A 23,665-nucleotide genomic window follows, 5' to 3' on the forward strand; every position below is an offset into this window, starting at 1 on the left:
GATCGGGCACCAGGCACCCTTAGTTAATGAATGAGCAACAGAAACTGTCTAACAACTTAACTGATAACTCAGGTAGGAGTATTAATCATGATAAAATGAAGCAAATATCCTTGAAAAATGTACTAACGTGTTATCAGTAATGTCAATAGACTGTCTAGTGCTGCAGTGGTTAGAGGTAATATTCTTGGGTCAGCAGGGCTGTGGTGCATTATCAGGGAAAGGTTTCCGTGCTGCTCAGAGAGAAAGAGTGACAACTGCAACGCCACTCAGAGGAAACTCCCATGGCATTGAAATCATTTAAAGCCTGGGATGAATCCAATGAAGAATGCTGTGCCAAACAAGCTCACTCGCTCACTCCTCCAAGTGGGCCGGTCACAATGTAGATATGTTACAGAACAGAAGATGGAACCACAAAGAAAAGAAGACACAGTGAGACACGAATATGATACGAGGCTCAGTGTGCAAAGTGTAGGAGGTGATGGGATGGAAGTGGTGCAGTATGATTAATGTGAGACATGATGTGAGTGCAGAGGGTGCAATCTGTTTGCGTTGGATGTCTTCTATGGGTCAGTAGGAGTGCTGTTTGGTGGAATGAAAGTGTGATGTTTGTGTGGTGTAGTGTGAGTACAGTGCGTTGCAGTCGGAGTGTTGTGGGGTGCAACGCGTGAATATTCTAGGGCACAACGTGAGAGTGATTTGTGTGATGTGTGGTAGAAATTCTTCAAAACAGCATTTCCTGACACCACACCACCTTTCCATCTTCTGTCACTTCAGAAAGATTTATTCAGTCAGCTTATACCCGTATAAGGAAAATAAGAAAACAACATACCTGCACTGTACATCTCTCTAGCCATACCTTATCGCTAAAGTATGTTAAAAACCTCGCCCTGTACATTTCCCTTCAGAACCCTCCACAGAGCATCAGCTGCAGCTCCCTAGCCGTCCTCCCCATCCTAACGTCACCAGGCAACAGCTTATTGCCCCAGGCTGCCTCAAGGCAGCCACCCTTGCAAGTGATATCAAAGACAGTTTCATCCCACTCCACACACCTCCATTCAAGCATGCACAATGACGACGACGCTAATCACCACCATAGGATCAGAGATATGAAAACACAAGCTCATAAAGAGAGCCGAGACCGTGCTGTCTTTTCCCAAAATAAAGATCACGCCACCCATCTAAACACTGACCATGTGAATCATATGACAGAAGGCATTTAGCAGTATGAACAGAATCTTTAAAATAAATTCAAAAAGAGAACATTCCTTTACATTTTGAAGTGCTTTCTTTCAATATTTGATTGTAAATCTGCATTGAGTGACAGGTATTACAATTCCTAATTTATAAATATACACTTACATGGATCACCTTCACAGTGTTGTCATTATGGAGCCAAGAGGTAATTATATATATTTTTCGCGGTACACTACATAAATGATCAATAATATTATATTTTGAGCAACGTATAGTTTATTTGAAGTATAGAAATGACAAAGCACACTCTTAACGGATGAATTCCCTGGAACTCCCATGATTTGCCATTGAGGAAAGAAAAAATAGGTAAGAACAAAAATGAAAAAGATAACGCCCAAAATGAGGTAAAAAGAATTCCTGTAAACTGTATTCCTTAAAGGAACACATCAGCTTTGTTCTCATAGGGCAAAGTGAAACGTAAGGCACGAGAACACTAAAGATATATTACAATATCTTTGGAGCTAACAAAACTATTTCCGAAAAAGAAAAGATAAAATTAGGTAACTATATAAACTATTAAGACAATAAAAGAGCTTACTTTCAGGTTACAGATTATCTAAGAGACAGACCTATGGAGTTCGTCTCAGCTTAAGTCCAAAGTAATATTTTTCTTTTGTTTGTTCTGCTTTTAATTTAACCCGGGGTTTCAATGAAAGACGAAGAAAATAAATTTTGCCTTTGAATATTGTCCATGTTGTGTCGTACACCATGTCTCTCCAGGATCCCATCAGTCATTTGCAGCCACTCAGAGTACCAATTGCCCTTCACACTGCCTTTCCATCTTCAGCATCGCTCAGTTACCCTCTAACTCCGATGCTCACATAATTACTCACTAAAAGCAACTAACAACATGCATATAGCCTTACGTAATACAGCCATCCCCAGTAATTCACAGTACGTCTCAGTACTATTCGCTGTCAGCAAAACAAAACACTAGCAATGCTCGCATAAATCCGCTCTTACAATTTTCAAACATCAACATAGACAATCATTCAAACGCCACTCTTCCTCAGCCAGACAGAACATCAATCACCCAGAGTAGATCTTGATATCGCTGTCATCACTATTTATCCTCAGCTATGCAAAAAATCACTCACCCTCAACCACTCACATCAGGCCAAACACTCCCATCCATATCCAGGCGCAACACTAAGACTCAGCCACTCATAACAAAGACAGTCCAGCTTCTGCTCAGTCATTCACAATACTTTATTAACCTCAGCTGGCCACCACCCCTTTTTCTGTAAACTGTCCAAAACATCACTCAAAAATCCCCAAACCAGCGATTCGCTAGATGTCATACTCTTAGTCACTCACACCCTCATCCATAACATCAATCCATCCTAGCAAATCCCATCTCCACACCGACTAATCTGCAATCAATCACACTAGTCACCAATAATGAGTGATCACATCACTCATTAGCAACAATTAAACCACTCACACATAGTGACTCGCAGACATACTCCCCTGCAATTCATTCAACCATTCACCCTATGCCATTCACTCAGGGCCCAAACTATGTCAACCTCCATCGTAACGCATAACCCGCAGCCATCTGCAACACCATTCATGTACTCACTCGCAACCACTAACAACACTATTGACCTAAATCCCCATGCAGCATAAGCCACATACATCACCGCCTAATTAAAATGATCCACAGAGCCATTGACCACTGTGTGCCACACAACACACCACTCTTTCACCATTATGAACTACAACACTGCCAATGATCCACTTTGTGCACAGGTCACTTTACAACCATCCACAGACTACTTTTTACATTATTTGTTCAGCAGTCACCACAAACAAGTCCAACTTATACCAATCACGTTCTGGTAGACTGTGAAGGGACCAAGAAAAGTTGAGCGGACATGAAAAAGTAGAATGGGCGACACTGCAAAATAGTATATCTTGCACTCATTAAAATTGTATCTGTTCATATAGATTATAGTAGCATATAAAACGCCTTATACGCATATTATTTTATCTTTATATCCTAAGTAATGTAATGTCATAGAATCATCACGTAAGACTCATGATAAGACTCATTTTCATTTTTGATTGCCTACACCAATGGCTCGTTAGTTTTATTTTTAACAGTTTTTATTGGGTGACTGAGAAAGATGTTACCACACAAAAATGTTACACAAACACACGTATCCTGCTATTTGCTGAAGCTTGACAAAGTCTACCTTAAATTCTTCATAAAAGCTCCTGGAAGCAATTGTCAAGTAAATGGTATGCCACATTTCATTTCACTCACAGTGACGTAACTACGAACCACTAATAACATGTCCTTATTGCAATGTGCTCATGAAAAATGCCGTGATACATCATCATCCTTGTGACCCCTACTGACGTGAAGGCTGGGTACTCGGACTGAGGTGGGAAGCTCAACTTCCAAAGAATCTCTGATTCTTCTGGGCAGACAGGTTGAGAAGACAAGTCCTAGCCCAGGTGATGCGATGTGACAGCTAACATCAGGTACACTATAACACCAACGACATCACACACAATGAAAGAACACATTTCAGTCAGAGCTGTTGGTACCTTGAAAAAAGTAGCAGTTACAAAAAAGAAACAGATATATGTAGCTTGTGTGGTTCTAGAGATATGACTTCAAACGTAATATTTAGAAGAGAATGACTTAAGATAAAAGCTATTGCATTCATTTTGCTTGGGCACGTTACACCAGCTCTCTGAAAGAATTGCATTACTGTGTCTTCTTGCGTACAGAAAAATGTAATTCTTTTTTTAAAAAACCTACGGACGGTCAGCCGGGAAATACTGTATATACAGAGGCACTGGTGGGATCTATCTATCAGGGTTTTCCTAGACATACTAGTGGGTTCTGCCATAGTGTAGTGAGACATAAATCCTATATAGTTAAAATAAACTAGAATAAAACAGTTTATTTGGTAAACAGGAGTTTCTGGAAATTCTACTTTTCGTTTTTTGTTACCTGCCAGTGCCTAAGAGCTTGTGGTGGCTCACAGTTTTCTCGTTGAGTTGGGTTAATAGATGAACAAATAGTCCATTATCAGGACAATGGCGAGTTATGACTGACACATTTCCCCCCCGTGGATACCTCACTGGTGGACCAATTAAAGGTCAGAGTTCGATATTTGTTTCTGATGTCTGCTGTTCCAGGACTACTTCAAATCAAAGCAGAGAAGCTGTCTTCAGACACTCTCATAGTACTTTGAAGGGAGGTATTGGGGCAAAGCCCCGGAGCACAAGGTGTACAGTGTGCGCAGTGGTTCAGGGGAGTGCCAGGGAGTGCAGGGTCTTTGGCTGATGGAGGTAAGCATGCTCTCAGGACAAGGTCATACTGGCATGGAGATTTTGGCCTCTCTGGGCCACATTAGCGTAAAAAAGATGAAGCTACTGTGTCCCAAGAAGGCGCTTGGCCCTCTTAAATCTCGGTCTAAGTCTTTACAACTTGTACCAGTCTGATATACGATGATAAAAATATGGTTCCAGCCAGAAGACAGACACTTTCAAACTAGCAGAATTTAAAAAATGTTGACAATGGCAGGAGCAGCAATACATATTCAGTGATAAATACTGCATGCAGGCAACCCGCTCACTGGAATCCCAGGAATTCATAACACAGACACACTACACATGCTCAGATAAAAGGAAAGATTCTGTTATGTTGAATAAAAACTAATTTAATCACAGGGGCACAGTAAAAGGATTGCAGTCTTAACTATGAAAGCTTCCACATACTCAGTGTCACTCCATCGTCAGATCCCGTTTTGTCCCAAGAGATAAAAACAGGAAGACTACCATAAATCATTCTTGACCTCAGCTCTATGTAGCATCTTAGTAGACTCTGGGTTAGTGATCATCTGGTTAAAGTGAACATGCATAGGAAAGAGTGGGAAAATGTAGAGTGGAATAGTTGTAACAAATATCTGATGATTCTTCTCTAAACCTTTAAACATTACACATTCCAGATAATAAATACCTACTTTACCTCACAATCTCTTCTCTTCAACAACAAACATAAAATAACTGAATGAATGAAAGTGTACTTATATTAAACAATCCCTACCACAAAACAATTCTATGAACTGCTATGTAAACTCTAAGTAGCAGGTCTCTAGTTTGAAACAAACACGAAACCCAAAGTGTGATCGCCTTTGGAACTAAATGCCTCTCTATCACAAAAACTTGGCTACAGATTCTTGACACCAATATCATCCTATCTAGCACAGTGTGAGGGAACTAATCTAATCTGACAGAGCATGGTTGTATTTTGCAGTTGTATCATATATAAAATATAGTCTGGTTTAAATATAGTGCCCCAAATATTATTTATAAAAATATCACACCATTGGGTTTGGATTTTCTTTTTTAAGTCAACTGAGGAGTTATTTTTGTAAGCAATCTTTATGACTAGATACTTCTGTCAACTAATATTTTAACTACTGTGGTCTGGTACCATACCAAGAATACAGACTCTTGTAAAGTGAGGGTACCTGAGAGTCTTAAAAATCACAACTGAGGCTACTAACCATGCACTTCATTCTGCCCTGCACTTACTTTGAGTCTTTAGCTATTATGTAGCCCATCCACACACACCTTCACTATTATATACTGTCCCACATTAAATCCATCTCCCGGATCCATTAATTTGTTTTGTCCTGCACAGACCTGCAGAACAACGGTTAAATAATCCTGCTGCTCTAAGACCGAATTTTGTGGACAGACCCTCCCATCTTTACAACACTTAAAAAAAGCAGACCGTGTAGCACAGTGAGTTATGTTCTTGAGGTTTGTGTGTGATGTGCAACAAAATAATCAAGACAGAAATGCAGTACGTTACATTGTGTAATAGTAACACCTGTGATCTACAGTGCAATAGCAAACACTCAATGATAGCTAGTACCATATCATCATCAAATTATTAATGTGATTATATTAATGAGGATAACAACACTATTGTTTTATTATTGTTATTATTATTATTATCATTAATATTATTATTATCCATAGGCGTTATTGCAATGTACCCAGAATAGCGGGTATCTGCCACTTTCTGAACAATGTTTGCATTTTCAAAACTCTAAACCCACCTCAAGAGACTTTTCTAATTACTGATGACAGACATAGTCAGGTAAAAATATCACACCTTTGCTGAAAAACCTATGGATCAGGGATGTTATGCAATTGGATACTTGTAGATCTAATAACCAATAAGGCAAGCTACTTATGATGAGATACAACATTTAAGAGCATATATTGACCACTGAGGCCTATACCTTTTATTAGTGTGGACCAAACGTTCACTATTGTGATCTTTCTGCATCCTTTAAGTGTATTGTGGTCTAATTAGGCAGTCAACTCCACAATGAATGGAGAATGGGGAGGAAGTTGCTATCTTGGTCCCATTGTCTAAGGCGGATGGTCAGTAGTTTGAAGAACATCCCTCTCTTTGTGATGGTATATTCTAAGTTATGAGGGTATTTTCATTGTGATTGAAAATTCACTTTTAACCCCAATTATAAAAATATATATATATAAAAAATAACACCACACGTTAGCAATCAACTTACTTGCAATCCCCAATGACTTCTAAGGATCTATGCACAATTTCATGTGCACATGTCCACAATATAGAACTTTACACCTGCAGTTCATTCTCTACAGATCCTATAACAAAGTGGATTCTCAAAACTCTGTCCAAGTGTTAGCACAAGCATTCATCCTCTGAAGTTTCCAATCAACAACGGTATGCTTTAGGTAATTATGGAATCCCTTGCTCCTAGGATTTAGAATAAGGGGGAAGGAGTCATGAAGATCTTGGAACAATACAAAACCACTCGGCAATCCGATCGGATGTCCACAGCAGAAAATTGGCACATCACTCATAAACTCAGAACCAACACTAGTGCCCCAATTACAGGGGGATCCAGCATGTCAACAGGCACAATCCACTTAATCGTAATAATCAGGGGCTTAAAACAAACTACAAGCCCCTGGACCAGGACGGCTTTACCTAAAAACCCAACTGCTGAAAATTGCAGTTTACAATCCCTTAATGAACTCAAAAGTTTACTTTTAACCCTTGTATCTTTATTTATTTTTGCAAATGAAACCCTCATACGTTTGTGTTAAAGACCTTAGTGAGGACAAGAGAGACAGAAAAGGCAAACTAGAGAGCATATAACAAATAAGGGAAGTTGGTGCACTTGTGCAGACTGGGACAGAGTGCCCTTTTACATATAAAGGGCTGCCCTCAGGACACCCTGAACCTGCGACTGCCCTGAGGACAGGTATTAGTAAAAGGCAGACCACCTTCTTGAAACAGCCACTCTATCTTTCTCTGTTGAGGTAGTCAATCAATCAATCAATCAGTAAATTTATAAAGCGCGCTATGTACCCGTTAGGGTTTCAAGCCGCTGAGGGGGGGGGGGTAGCTGCTATCGGTCGAATAGCCATGTCTTGAGGAGTCTCCTGAAGGTGAGGAGGTCCCGGGTCTGGCGCAGGGAGGTGGGGAGTGAGTTCCAGGTCTTGGCGGCGAGGTAGGAGAAGGATCTGCCGCCGGCGGTCTTGCGCTGGATTCGGGGAACAATGGCGAGGGAAAGGTTGGCAGAGCGGAGTTGGCGTGAGGGGACGTAGAAGTTGAGTCTGTTGTTCAGGTAGGCGGGTCCGGCGTTGTGTAGAGCTTTGTGCGCGTGGGTGAGAAGTTTATAGGTGATCCTCTTGTCCACGGGGAGCCAGTGGAGGTCCTTCAGGTGGTGGGAGATGTGGCATCGGCGGGGTATGTCGAGGATCAAGCAGGCAGATGCGTTCTGGATGCGTTGGAGAATTACTAGTACTAGTACTAGCCTAAACTTCAAAGGAGGAGACAGAGGTCCCTTTGCAGGTGGTTGCTGTGAGTGACTGCACCCACCTGTTGGAGGAAGTCTGTGGGGGACTCTATAGGACTCCCTTTCACCCTTCAGGCAGATGGGTTTGTGTGTGTGCAGTGACTATCTTGCAACTTCATGGGGAGCACACTTCACCTGATTACCTCTTTGACTCCACTGCCACTTCCTTAATAGGCCGGGGGAGCAGAGGCAAAGTATTTCCCTCATTTGCTTGGGCCTATGCCCACATGCAAATGAGGGAACATCCTCTTAAGATAATGATGGCACTTTATATGTCGTTTCCATACCTGAATTGCAGAAGCATCTGCTGCCCCTTCTGTAATAGAACAGCACTCAGGGACACTGCCTGATGTGCCCCAGGGCACTGTCAGTAATATAGGCCTGGGTGAGCAGAAAGGAAGAGACACGCTAAAGGGAATGATGAACACGCCTTGTGCAGCACAGAAGTCATATCAGACTGAGAGACAGTGCCCTGTGAGCAGCCGGCCTTAGGATCTGACTCCAGGTAGGGTAGTGTGGAAAGAGCTTCAGAGATGAACATCCTTACCTTACATTTAACACACAGATGGCCTGGATTAAGGAAGAATGGCATCAGACTTCCTCTGATTTCTGGTAAAAAGTGCTTTATGACCATGGAGACGAAACCGTCAGCGGGATTTCCTCGTGCTCTGGCCAGCCAGTAGGTCCTACAAAGCCTATGTGCAATTAAATACTAACTCGGTAAAGATAAAAAAAAAAACTCTGAATCTCTGTCTGGTCAGCAAGCACACTTGCCTTTTTCACTCTTCATAAACTTTACGCCCTCTAGGGCAAAAAAATGAACCTTCTTTATGCCACTTGGACGTACATATACACGCCACAAAGAATGCATTCTGAACAGTCCCTCGTGACACGTGTATAAAGGCCCCCTTGCAGTATTGCCTGGGGTTATTGAAAAGGTGGCAGCTCAGCCAGGGCCTCCTGACTCCCGGGCAGCTGCCAGTGGTAGAGAGGCCTGCCTGGAGCGATGAACATCATCCCCTTTGTTTGGAGGAGGTCTTTGATGGTTTCATGTCCGGTTCACTGCAGCGTGCGCACGCCTGCCTGACATGTCACTCACAGCCTCCGAGAAAAAAACACGAGCTGCGTGGGCTGCTATTTCACACCCAGACAAACCAGGCAAAAAATCAAACAAAAGCAATAAAGATACAGTTACTGTTATGTGTATGCCAAGCGTGGTTTGAGTCTGGGGGGGTAATGAATATCTGAATATTTTGCATTGTACGCAATTGACCCTTTTCACAAGAAAATATAACTTAACATTTTTTCCATGAAGTGGCATTTAGGCATTGTTGCCAGTATGCCTGGAAAGGAGCCATGACAGGTTGGTAAGTGTACTTCTGTCAAGTGATACCTCCCACGGGGTATTTTCCGGGTGCAGAATTCTACATCACTTATTATTTCACACGGGGGAATGGAACCCACTCTTCAAACACACCTTTTTTGTCTCTACATCGAAAAATATTTTCCCTGTGGAGAAAGTCGCTCTCTTACATCCCCACCATATGTAGTTGTTGTCCATTCCACTTCCCATACTGGGAGTTATTTCAGTCTTAAGCAAGAATAACTTTATGACAATTTCCACTGTGGGAAAGGGCAGGATCACAGCTTGAACTTTCCCAAATTTACAGGACAAACGACCTTAGGGTGTTTCATGCTCCTGGAATGTCTCCTTCCCATTCTTGGGTGGAATCATTTGTGAATACTTTGCTGGTGTAAATGGAGGTACTTCTGCAATAAATGTACACTAATGGCTGAAAATACCTTGCTGAAGAGAGCCCTGAGACCTCTTCAAATACAAGTGCATGGATACAGATCCACAATCAAAGCTCAGAAAAGAAAGACTGATGTCCCGAAACATCCTAGTGGTGTCCTGGTATCAGCATTTTTGATGTCTAAGACACACAGATCCCATCCCATAAAAAGTCACAGTGTGCCAAGGTGTAGCAATCATAGTCCAGGAGCACACATCATATGCGAGGTACAGCCATAACCCCCCAACTCCCCTTCACCCCCACACACACACTCAAGCACAAACATACACAGGTCTTGTCTCACAAACATACATAGTTCTTGTCTATCCTACAAACCTTCTTGAAAACAGCTTTTTATAACAAGTGGCCTTTAATCCAAGTGACAGCAGTGAAACAGATGCCATTTCCTGTTATAGACAGTGTCCGATTCAGTATCACTAGATAAGCACTTCAGACAGCAAAGTGTATTGATTAATTCTGGACACCGTAGCTTCCGTCTGTCATGGTAGAAAGGAGTCTTTGCCAATACTGTTCATTTAGGAACTCTGGCCTTATTAGAACCTCTAAGGAAAAAATAAAACTAAGCCCTACAGTTTAAGGGTTCGTCACCATGTCTCAGGGTAGCTTTTCTGATTCTTGGCACTTGCCCCCGACCTCTTGACCTTTGCCTTTGAAGAGATATCACCCATAAACTTCTTATCAATGTGTGCCATTTTGAATCTCAACCCCAATGGGCACTGCCCATAAAAATGATGATCACCAAAAATAAATAATAAATAGTGACCAGGAAAATTGTTCAATTTCTAGTCCAATTATTTTTTTATTTTTAAGCTGCTAAAACTCAAGGTGTTATACATGCAGTGCACGTATTTTAGGCTGAAGTTCATCATTATCAATTATAAAAAATAAATACAAAAGTTCATTTGGTGTAGTTTAAAAAAAAAGTATTTCAAATGGTTTTGTTGAAGTAGGAAAAAGCACAGCAGATTAGAGAGAAACGTATTATCACTTAGCTACAGGTTAACTCAAAGGTCCTACATTTAAAGTTGCTAAATACAAAGAACATGAAAATACTCAGCGAGTATGAGCTAAGAATTACTAAACAAAACGTCGTTTTTTATTCTATTGTAATATACTTATCATTCATAACTTCTCATTCAATTCAGTGTTTTGATGTATTATTCTGGCTGCATCTAATCAGATCCCAATTAACACCTCTCGTTCCATGACACCAGATACTTATCTGCCCTTGGGGAATTCCAAGTAAGTGCCCTTAAATATTCAGAGCATGACTCGATCATTTGTCATATTTTAGATGAAAATCGAGTCGTCTTTAAACACCTCTGATTGTAGTGCTTTCTTGAAGTAAAATCTATCTTGTTAATGGTGCAGAAATCTCCTTTGTTAGGAATACTCACTAACGCAGAAGGACATTTGTGCTTGTTCATAATTCATGTCCATCATCAGAATGGTTTATAGATATTTCACAATCTTGGCAGTTTCTCATATATTTTTGGGATTTCTGATTCAGCAGAGTCCTGGTGTTTAGCCAGTGTGAAGTAGTCTAGACTATGAATTCTTTACGAACAACTGATATTAGATAACAGAAAAGATAAACTCTGTTGAGATGGTCAGGGAACTTTGCAGTGTGCTATGTTCATGGGTGCCTGTGCCTGTAGGACCTCAACATTTATTTATGTTGACGTTGATGAGTTGACTCTTATGTTGTGTGGCATCGTTGAACAGTTATATACCTTTGATGTAATGTTGTGCCTTGAAGGTGTGGTACAGATACATTAACAAGTTCTGAATAGATTGAGATTTATGCATGCATGTAGAGCGAGTTATGCCTTAGTGGTGGCAACACTTGCAGCTGCAACTTTCAGGAGAGTGTCAGGAAGTCTGTCCAACAAGATCTGTTGGGTACTTCAAATTATAAATATATTGAGGTAAGATCGAATAGATGAATAGTTTGGTAAATGGTAAGTGCTATTGAGGGTACTAGGGTAATTGATTAAAATCTTACATGATTTCTGTTGGATGAGCATGAATGTTTTGTCACATATTTCGTATTTGTTTGTGTTCGGTGTTGTTGGGAGGAATATATAAGGTGTCTAAAAGACTTGTCTGCATTATGCTAGGTCTATGTCCGATGTTTCATGCAATGTTTTCTGTAGAACATTTGGGTGTCGCGTAAAAGCAGTTAAAAAGAGAAAAACTACACAAACTTCACTTCCAATCATAGATACATTGATTAAGTGGCAAAAAAAGATGGTACATTGAAAAATAAGTTGGTGTGGTGTTCAGTCTTTTAAGGAGAGGAACAGGGTAGTTGAGATTTATGTATTTTTCTACCGTGATATTCTCACCTGAGGCTTACCTAAACTGCAGAGTACAGAAACAGTTTCCATCCTCTTCCAACTCTTCATTTTCAATTATTTAATTTAACATTTGGTAGTATATGCTTTTCCAGGCACTATCACAGGTTTAGGTGCCCTGATATCAAACATGGCACGGCTCCTTCATGAACCAATTTTGTCTGAAAGGTTGTCCACACCAAATAGGAATCTGCCCTACAAGTGTATGAAATAGCCACAATATGTGCACATGATCAATGGTGGGCCTCTACTCAAGAAATACATTTCTTGACATGAAAGATAAAAGTACTTTTGGTAAATTTTAAGTGTAAACTTTTTAAATTGTCAAATTGATTGAAACAGAGAGCTTTGAAAGTAAGTGTCTATTTGACTTAGGAAACAGCTCAATCCAGCTCCACATTTCACCCTTTCAAGCATGAATGTGCTGTTTTTATAAAAATGTCCCTAAACCCCCCACCTTTGTCAGCATTATGATTCCAATCTCTCCACTTTCTAGTACACAACCACTGAGCATGAGCATGCTACACATCCTATATGATCAATACTACTCCGAAAAGGTATCTTATAAGACTCTAGCAAAAGAACAACTAATGACACATCTTGTACCAAAAATGTAAATAGGTCTAACATAATAATATGTTATATGAAACTGTTGAGTCGTTGGCTTGCCTATTATTACTGTCATGCTCATTCCTCATCACAAAACTCTATGTTCAAAGCCACAATCACCACTCGGGTTTATACACTGCATCGTACCTAATTAGTTATCATCACTACTGACCTGTTAAAAATACTTTTCTTTCAGAATTGTCATATCTTTTGTTGAAAAATAGATCATTAAACTAAAGCAAATAGATGACTTCGCTAAGGTGAAATATTCGAGTGGTTATGGAAGTGCCAAGATAAATCACGAAACCTCCTCTGTAAAAGTTATGGATTTCCTTCAGGAGTCATAAAACTTTACTGTTGGCAGAACATTTCCATAAGTCTTAAAATGTCTTCAGTCATCTAACTAAAATCCCCATTTAAGCTGTGCTTATTGATATGTGCTTTGTTTTCATTGAGCATAAATTACACAATATAAGTGTGAGAATTTGCTGTCGTATATTTTACTCAAGCACATTTGTTAAGTAACTCCAGTAGCTTCTCCTTAAAGAAAGCAAATATATTTTTGCCTTTCAAGTTAGACTTCTCTTAGCCTTTTTAGTTTTGTAGCAAACCTGTAGAAAAAGAGACAGCGGTCTTGCTTTACCACCACACGAGCGAGCGTAGTTCACAATGAAGGACCATAATGGAGAATATTTCAGACCTGCCCGGGACTCTTCAGAGTAAATTTTGATACATCTGATATCCACTGCTTTGGCCTGAGACATTACAGACAACTACAATTACATATTTACAATTCCTTATTTGTCAATAACATAAACCATGAGAGGGCATGTGTATCATAAGAATAATAGCAAATATTAGCTTAGGGAAGTATTAGCAATGTAAACAGATAGTAAATTCACAAACTACAATATGTATTGTTTTTCAGTACTGCAAAATGTGCTACAAAGTCTAGGTTTTGCCTCTACTTAAATGTGCAGACATCTCTGTCCAGACTGCAGTCTCCACGCATTTAAGTATAGGTTTTAGCAGTAAATGTGGGAGGGACATGATGGGGGAGGGACAAAATAACTACCGAAGAAGGTGGGGTTATGGAGGAGCAAGAGGGGGATTTGGGAGGGATTTAGGGAGGAATGCCACCCACCCGTACCAATTGCATTACTCTAGGGATGGAGACATGTTATTTACACTTTTACAATGAGTTTACTCTGAGTTTGTGAATACCAGACGTATTAAACTTGCTACAAAGTGTAAACTTACTCAAAAGTGTAGCATACCTTTGTGAATCAGTCCCAAAGCATTTTAGTAAGTGCTGACCAACGTCTGCATATCTTTCTCTGCTGTTCTGCTGGAAATGTAAACTCCCTACTTCTTCTGGGTGAGGATCTGGACTGTCCCGGAACTTACTGTATACAGAGATTCCTTACTTGATTTACTAAGGAGGCCGAATGTGGCTACTATTCCATGAGTTAAATATGTGTCAAAGTGGTTTCGTACCCTGGGACTGGGAAGCTTCTGGAAGAACCCACATAATTTGGAAAAATCTCATAAGACTACTCTGAAAACAGCTTATTGGTCCTGTGTAAGAAATAATTCTATCTGTTGTAAATCTTATGGTCGGTTGACCAATTTATTTATTGATTTTAAGTGGTACCCCCAGTATGAACCATATTTAGATCTTATACCGGATCTACTGGGGAAGGGCCTTTATGCACGCTTTCGCTTTGGGAGTCTCCCATTGCTGTCCCTATCAAAAAGCTGGGGATCTACTTTACTCTCTGATCTTTGACCAGTTTGTCATGGTAGTCCAGAAACTGTAGAACATTTTGGGGGTCATTCCAAGCGCCCGCCCGCCAAGCGGGAACCGCCGGAAGACCGTAGGTTTCCCACTGGGCTGGCGGGCGACCGCCAAAAGGCCGCCCGCCAGCCCAGTGGGAAACACCCTTCTACGAGGAAGCCGGCTCCGAATGGAGCCGGCGGAGTGGAAGGTGTGCGACGGGTGCAGTAGCACCCGTCGCGAATTTCAGTGTCTGCTAAGCAGACACTGAAATTCAAAGTGGGGCCCTCTTACGGGGGCCCCTGCAGTGCCCATGCCATTGGCATGGGCACTTCAGGGGCCCCCAAGGGCCCCACGACACCCCTCACCGCCATCCTGTTCCTGGCGGTCGAAACCGCCAGGAACAGGATGGCGGTGAGGGGGTCGGAATCCCCCATGGCGGCGCAGCAAGCTGTGCCACCATGGGGGATTCCTCAGGGCAGCGGAAAACCGTCGGGACACCGCCGGTTTTCCGTTTCTGACCGCGGCCATACCGCCGCGGTCAGAATGCCCTTAGGAGCACCGCCAGCCTGTTGGCGGTGCTCCCGCCGACCCCGGCCCTGGCGGTCAAGGACCGCCGGGGTCGGAATCACCCCCTTTATGTTCTTCTGTCCTGCATATTCCTTGCCACTGTCAAAATGGATTCGTGTAATCTGCCGAGATATGTGTCTGAGCCAGTGTTGTACAGCTATAGGAATTTTAAAAAGTGATACTTCCAATTTTTTAATTCTTGCAGTTAGCAAGTTTCTTGTGGCCACTTGGCATATACAAAGTCGTTTTTTAAATAATCTTTTATGAATTAATATTAGGTTTATAAGTATTTTAATGTCATGAAGCCTAAGATTGTATTTTATTAGTTTATGCTTTTAAATTTTGTATAAGTTTAAATTTCGAATTAATTGTATTTGATGCTTTGATGGTTATGACGACCGAATAAAGCTTGCTGTTACTGAGTCTAAACTCCCTAATTCTCTTAAACCTCCCCTTAGGTGATGGTAAGTGCAACTTTCATGGAGTTGATGTATAGAGTTCATGTGCAGGTGGCTCAGCTGATAAAGCATCGCCTGAAAATCCAGAAAGTTCCCACTGAGTAACAAAAGCCTCGGGTTGTTTTTGTACACCATTTCCCATTAGAAACGTGATAGATGCCTTTTCACCTCCCACTTAAGACATCAGGCCAGAGCATGAGAAGATATAATTGTATAAAATAATGAAAATAATGGTGCTTACACTGTATTTGTGACAGGATACAATAAAACACCTTTACATGACATTGTTAAATATGAGGAATGGCGAATATCAATAGTCGTAACTTATACTCATATATTGAGTAAGCAATCAAACACATTAAGAGGTCTACAGACAAAGTTCCTAGAATGAAATCATTTGTGTGTATCTATTTAATGTTACCGCTCCATGGAGCAGGGATCACAGGTCGTAGGACATGTTTGGTGAGAACTAGTGCTATATATGGCATCCTTTGATGTATGATGGACAGCTGTGGGATGGCATTTGAAGCCCTGTATGGTAAGAACATGGGTTTAGTAAACAGATTTCTCTGGAGTCAATGAAATTAAAGTGTCCTGTGAACCCTGCCACAAACAACATGACAAAGAATGTATTCATTCATTACTGTTGATTGTCATTCAGCTTCTGAACCTCATCGTGCTCCTCTAATTTCGGATAATCTGGTTTATAATTTTTGTTCAGAACATAATATAATAATATAATATGTTCCTTCTCTTTACAGATTGTTCGACCATCAAATCATGCCACGATTCAAAGCATTGTAAAGACAGTGGGGATTATCCCCGGGATCCCGGAGCCCTGCTGTGTCCCTGATAAAATGAACTCTCTGAGTGTCCTCTTCTTGGATGAGAGCAGGAATGTGGTTTTGAAGGTGTATCCGAATATGTCAGTCGAGACCTGTGCATGCCGATAGACTAAGCAGATCCCCATCCCACGCACACTGAGAGCACAGTAGAGGATCAAGTGATACCACTGCAAGCCCTCCGCACTGTGCCAGCTCCTATTGGATTCCATTGCTACTCACAAATTGTCCATTGGTTATTGTGCTGCATAACATCTACTTGTATTGATTCTCGAAACAGGGAACAATATACTCTCTGATTCAGAGGATATTGACAATAGACCTAGCCATGATTACAGTAGACCTATAAAAGCGTGCCCACTACAACAAGAGTTTATTACTAAGCATCATTTAAAACTACAGGCCTACCACATTCTGTCCCCCACTTTAGCCATTTATGCAATGCATAGTCCAAACCGCATAAACCATCAGATATTATACACTACCAGTAATGCACAATAGAACACCCACTCACACTAAGGCAATCTTGTCCACTTTCACATAAATCCTTGTGTACCACTCTCATCATAGTCATAGAACAACTCATCTCCTACTTAGAGCACACTCACATCAGCCACAGCACAATGTTCTCTCTCTCCCACAACAGCCACAGTATGACACCCATAACTGCTAACGTTGTGGCCACACCACAATGGGTATTCACACTAGTAGAGCCACAGCAGAAAGGGTCAGGGTATTAAGCTTTCTTGTCGTCACCAGTGTCCGATTCACAAAATCAAGCCCATTTGTGACTGAAAAAATGCCTTTTTGGAGGTAAAAACATCAAATTGGGATTCAGGAGCACGTTACTAAATTGCAAATTGTGTTTGTGGCCAGGTATTGATTCAGTATCTGGAATTGGCGTCCCTTCAAAATACTATATCGGAATGGTATGTAGTAATGTTTCGTAACTGGATTCTGGTTCCAAAACATTTATAATTTACAGACTTCAAACCTGCCAAAAAAATTATTTTTAAATGCAGTCCTGTTTCCTTTAATGGAAACAGGCTGGATTTAACGGACAATATTGATTTAGTAAAAAGCAGTCACAGACATGGTGGTCTGCTAACCCAAGCAGACCACCTTCCCTGTGATGGCAATTATTTCTAGTAGGTCACAAATTGCGACCTATCTCATTAATATTCACGAGGCAGGTCAATTTGTAACCTTCTAGGGACTCTAATTAAACATTTCATTGGTTAGGAATAGTGATGTTCTAATTGTGATTCAGAGAAAATTCCCAGTGTTAATACATCTGGTCCTAGGTCTTCACCACAGCAGAGTTCACTTCCCTTACAGCTAGGGACACCCACTCTTGTCGGGATCAGAACAGAGTAGCTGGGTCCCTACTTTTAGAAGAGTCTCTGTACACCATTCTTTCATTTTACTTATGAGTCTGATGCGCTAGGGATTCTAGATCACGCAAATAAAAGGCAGCATTGAGCCTTTGCTACTTGGCACCCAGGGTGACTCTACGGCTCAGTGCAGTCTATATATTGTTGCAGGAAAACACAACAGGAAATGGCTTCAAAGATTACTTTTTTATGGTTTATTTCGTTGTGTATTATCACGATAACCATTGCAATTCAAAATTCCTATTGCTTTCAGAAGATGAATTCACAAGTCTAAGGTCTCACGTGAGACAATAACATTTACTGATTTTTGATGTTTTCCCCGTTACCTCTCCTAATTCAATAATTTTCTGTAGCAACAATTTAATTGGGCAGTTATATAAATAAGCACAGTAGACCGTGAAATGCGATGGCCATCGTGAATATGCCCAGATAAGGGAAATTCTGATTAATCTGAAAATGTATGGCAAATTTATTTCTAGATTGTTCTGTAGTGTTTAATTTAAAAAAAAAAAAACACACACACAAACTAAGAAACAATACTTCTTTTGTCACGTGCAAATGTAGTATGTGAAAGCTTCTGGATTGAAAACGCTCTAGCAAATACCCTCACCCTCAATAGAAGAAGTACAGCCCAGTCACACTGCAAACTAGACCTGTCACAAACTTTTGTGGGGGCACAGGGCAGGCCCCAGGGTCTTGAAGGGACCCCTTTCTGATACGTAAGGACCTTTTTCAAAAAGAGAGCAAAGTCCTATGGCATATTTCGGGGCATCTCAAGTACATAGTGCCATCTAGTGGCAATTGGTCTTACTTCACAACATTATATGTACTAGGCCTGCTTTTCCAACATATACATACAAGTAGCAGTGACCATGCGGCCATCGAGCTAACAATCATGGTCGCCCTTCTGTCAGCCCTAGTGCAGATCAGAAACAGAATAGACACTTTGACAGAAACAGAAGACTAACAGAACAGATGGATTAAACGGCAATTCTAACAGTAAGGGTTAGGTTAAACGCACACAGACCAGGCACAACATACAATTACACTGCAAGTCTCATTAACAAGCTAAAGAAACACTAAATAGACAATAATAGTGAAGTAACAGATAGCTCAGTCATGGGGACGCAGCAGGAGCCTTTCACACATAGATGGACATAGCATTGGCAGCGTCAGCACAAGCGAAAGGACAGGCCCAGCGAGGCCGGCAATAGGACATGCTTCACACACAAAAAGCAGAAATAACATGAGTAGTAGGGACACAACAGGATCCTCCACTTAATGAAAAGTCATAGCACAAACAGTGGTTGAGCACGGACTACAAGAACAGCGCAGTGAGAATGCGCAGTCCACGAACAAACAACACACATTCAGCATGAACAGCGAGAGCAGAAAGTGTTGTCCCCATAAGGAGAGATAAAGGGTGGCAGGTGACTGAGCAAGTTTTATCCAACAGCCGCGGTTGGAACAGGGGAAGTTTAATCTATACACAGAATAGATTGAGAAGTTACAAGGACAGGAAAGGCAGTGGCTAACACAATGTGATGGGCACCCCTTTCAGAATGTGATGAGGGTTCCCCTGAGCCTCCAATATCTCACAGAAATTCATTGGCTGTGGCCTGAATGGGGGCTTCCCGTCCATAGAAAGGACTAAGCACAGAAAATGTCAGTGAATCCTTCAGCCCTATATCCAAAGCCTGCAGCATAGAAAGTTACAGTGCAAGCCTCATTCTCAGTGTCCAGTCACCTGTCTCACTCTAGCTGAGGAGGTGGGGCGGCTGATCTCGTAGTAGATAACGGTCTAGATCAGGGGTCTTCAAACTGGGGGCGTGCTCCCTAGGGGGGGCCTCAAGTGATCCAACTGGGCGATCCAGGCTCTGGCTAAAAGAAAGATGATGAAGATAATTGTGCTTTGTTTTAAGCAGAAAAAATGTTTTTTACATTTGTAAAAAGGTAACAGATCTTAACTGCAATGTTAAATAAGTCTAGACTTATTTAAACATTGCCAACTTAATAGTACAATTATGTAAAATTCTGAAGGGGGGCGATTTTTTTTTTCCCACTGGGGGCGCAGCATTAATAGTTTGAACACCACTGGTCTAGATGATGCTGATGATGAAAAGTCTGCCACATCTTTCTTGTGGGTTGTATGTCACTAGGTGAACATTGTTAGTCCACAAAAACGATTAACTCCACATCAGCTTAACATAACATGAAGTGGTAGTCGATGCAAAAATTTGTCTTGTGATGTATCACGTGTTATTATGACCTCCCCCTTCTTGTGTGAATTGAATAGCAACACTCAAAATCTATGCACTGTTTCAAAAATCTTTGACACTACGCATTTAACCCCTCTACCTTCTGATATTATATATATTTTTATAATAGCACGCAATAAATTAAATATTTTTAAATACTAAAATAAACTAACAAAGATGTCTATTTTTGTACATAAACAGAGAACCTGGACACGGAGCCAGACTTGCATATTTTAGTAGATGGTGACAGCTCAGGAGTTAAAATAGTTGCTGTAGCTATTTCTGCTTAATCTAATGAGAAGATAATTAAATCTTGTCAGGGCTTTCTCAGCCTGCTATCCACACAGCCTTAAGTAAGGGTTTTTCTGTAAGCACAGTGATCATGTCTGTAGTATTAATGCCATCACTGCAAGGGAATACATTTGAAGATGAGCAGTTTGCGTGAAAAGACCGGGAATTATTTGGGGTAAAATGCCCCCCCTCTGCATAATCTGCAAGTTTGTCTCAGTTCTTTATTCCCCCCCCATTTTAGCTGTCGGAATTTAATGCTGGCAATTATCACAGTAATGATCATCCATCTTTAAATGCAAAAAAATGTCCGGCCACCCAGTTACCTGACATTTTATTGCTCATGACATCAGCAAAATAAGTACTATTCCGTTTTGTCAGAATGAGCATCTTCTGTCAGTGCTCTGAGATTTGGTGATTTATCATTGGTTCATTTATTGTTTCCTAATTTAACACTGAGAAGTCACTTTATGTGAACATGCAACAGAGAAAATGCAGTTAATGGATACTTGCCACTCAAAGATCAGAGCAAATGGTATAAAATGCATGAACCTGTTTCTAACACAAGCGTATGCAAAAAGACAGCAATGGTTCCTTTTGCATTGAACAGTATCTGCTTCCTGACCATTTTATTTTCCAATTTTATTCTGCAGTCCGTCTGCTCCTCAGGGTTGGACTTGCTTCTCCGCGGTCTCTTCCACACTTTCACGCATTCAGCAGCCATCCTTGCTGCTGCTGCTTGCCTGTAGAAAGGCTGTTTTCATGCACACAGTGCCTACTACTTTTGTTTATAAAGAAATGTACATTACTTCTAACTTTCTAGACTCCAAGATGTGCAATTACTGAACTCCAGGTTGTACAATTGCTATAAATAAAAAATCATTGCAAGATATTCATCCTCAAAGCTCATGCTTTACAGTACTCTGAGAACTTTACAACTAAAACAACTACCCATTCATAGCAGGCTGTGGTATGCTCAGACTGGTTTGGTCAGTTAAAATGCTCTACCTCCCTGCCATGCCTGAGTTCTTCCATTATGTTATCAACCTAAAGGAAGTGCACTCCCGTTCACATATAAATGTATTAAACGCGCCCACCACATCAGCAGCACAGGGGCCAAGGTTACACTCATTTGTTCATGCCTGGCTTCATCTTTCATAATATTAGAAGGTTCGCACCTTTGCCAGTGTTGGAAAATAAAGTTGCAATGGTAAATTTCTCAGGAAGATTTTTGTATTGTCTCTCCGCTTTTAAAAAGCACAGACTTCATTTTTGCTAACATCTGGTTCAAAGATTTCTATCTGTTCATTTTTAAACATCGTCTCAACTCCTTTTTTTCGCAAAAAGTGTTAATAATTGTAATATGAATATTTATGTATTTCTCGTAGTTCTAAAATGTTTATCACTTAAATATGTTTGTAAAACTATATTTATATTGTAGTAACTGATTAAAAGGTATTTGTAGAAAATATTTTTTTTCTCCTTTTCAAGCATAAAAATATATTACACTTGAACTTGGTTTTACCACAGCATACACCACGTATTTTGTTCTCTGGTCTCACTTCTCAGAACAGCCCACTGGGCCGACCAGGTTGACAGCTGATTCTCATATCCATAAGTATCAATGCATGATCGGGTACTGGACGGATATCTATGAAAGACTAACGCCATCATTATGAGTTTGGCAGGCGGCACAAGCCGCCTGCGGAACTCATCCTGCCGGAAGACCGCCAGTACGGTCATGACCCCGCCGGCCGTATTATGCGTTCACCGCAAGGCCGGCGGGCGAAAATAATGGCATGGGCAGTGCAGGGGTTTAGAGATTCTCTAAATAGGGTCCCCCTGCCCAGCATCCTTGAAATGCACTGTTTGCTGTGCAGGCAGTGTACATTTCAAGAGTGCGGGTGCACCCTGCATGCGGCAGCATTGCCGCTAGCTCAATTATGAGCTGGGTACAATGCTGCCGCACCTTTCCCACAGGGCTGACCAGCAGAAATGTGGTCAACCCAGTGGGCACGTTGTAATGGGGCCAGAGTGGGGCCCACCAGTAACGTGGCAATGTCCTCATCTGGCAGACAGATATTTCCATATGCCAAACTCCTAATGACCCCCTAAGTCCCAGTAAGGAACATATGAGTAAAAAAAGGTAAGTGAAGGCAAGGGGTGAAAGCACCACTCCAAATGTGAGGGTTGAAAGACCTACTCAGTCCATAGATCTATTTGTTTCTGTAACCTTGTTGGTACAGCAGATGGACAGAAGAAGCAGAAGATTGTCAGTCCTAGATGACCAGCAGGGGAGGTTTTAAGTCATTATCCACCACATAAAGATCATACTTATTCTTCACTATGACTAATCAGAGTAAGAAGAGATTCTTTAAATAGGGTGAGTAGAATCAGGTATCACTCCTGAATGTATACTCTTTTAAAAGATGAAGAAGAACACTTTTCGGATGCAGGAGCTGTGCGAATATTTTTATTGATGCAGATCTTAATGCTAATGTATGGAATGGTCCTTGTATCGATTTGCACACCATGTGCTCGATTACAGATAGGGCACACTTTTCCTGTTTGCACCACAACACACCTTTAAGCAGGTGCTCTGGGTGCAAACAGGGAAAGTGCACCCTTTTATGTTGAATGTGCTACCCCCAGGGCAGCGCATTCAAAAGAAATACAGCACAGCTGTTTTAAAGCTGCTCCGTATTTCTCCGTACAAGTGGCAACCCACCTGCACTTTTAAGAGGGGTTAGAGTTCACCCTTCAGGCAGGTGCAGTGAGTTACTGAACTTCCCTGCAAGAGGAGGATCCTGCTAGAGTTCTGTGTTTAGGAGATGCACTAAATTGCATCACTTTTTATTGGTGCACTTTCAGTGCACCCCCTAAAGATATGTTTGTCTCTGTGCCCAGTTGGTAATGGCAGGCGCAGAGGCACAGAGATTCCCTCATTTGCATGGGGCCATGCAAATGAGGGAACGCCCCTAATGATAGTGTTAGTGCTACATATGCACCAGCATTATCTGTAATACAAAAGGGGCTGCACAAGCGTTTACAGCCCCTTCTGTAATACCAAATACCAAAGTGCCCCCAGGGCGCACAAAGAAGGCGTAAACGCCCATTGTGCCCCCGAGGCGCTTCTGCAATGGGCCCCCATCTATCT

At 41.3% G+C, this 23,665-nt stretch overlaps 1 protein-coding gene across 1 annotated transcript in view; it reads left to right on the top strand.

The window, feature by feature from the left end:
• GDF10 (growth differentiation factor 10) overlaps window positions 1–21,979 on the top strand; it is a 42,585-nt gene extending 20,606 nt beyond the window's left edge. The window contains exon 3 of the mRNA XM_069240897.1: window positions 16,488–21,979. Coding sequence (XP_069096998.1) covers window positions 16,488–16,679 — 192 coding nt within the window. The 3' untranslated portion in view covers window positions 16,680–21,979. The remainder of the gene's footprint in view (window positions 1–16,487) is intronic.
• The last annotated feature ends 1,686 nt before the right edge of the window (window positions 21,980–23,665 follow it).

Source organism: Pleurodeles waltl, chromosome 6 (genome assembly GCF_031143425.1).
Source record: "Pleurodeles waltl isolate 20211129_DDA chromosome 6, aPleWal1.hap1.20221129, whole genome shotgun sequence".
Classification (NCBI taxonomy): Eukaryota; Metazoa; Chordata; class Amphibia; order Caudata; family Salamandridae; genus Pleurodeles; species Pleurodeles waltl.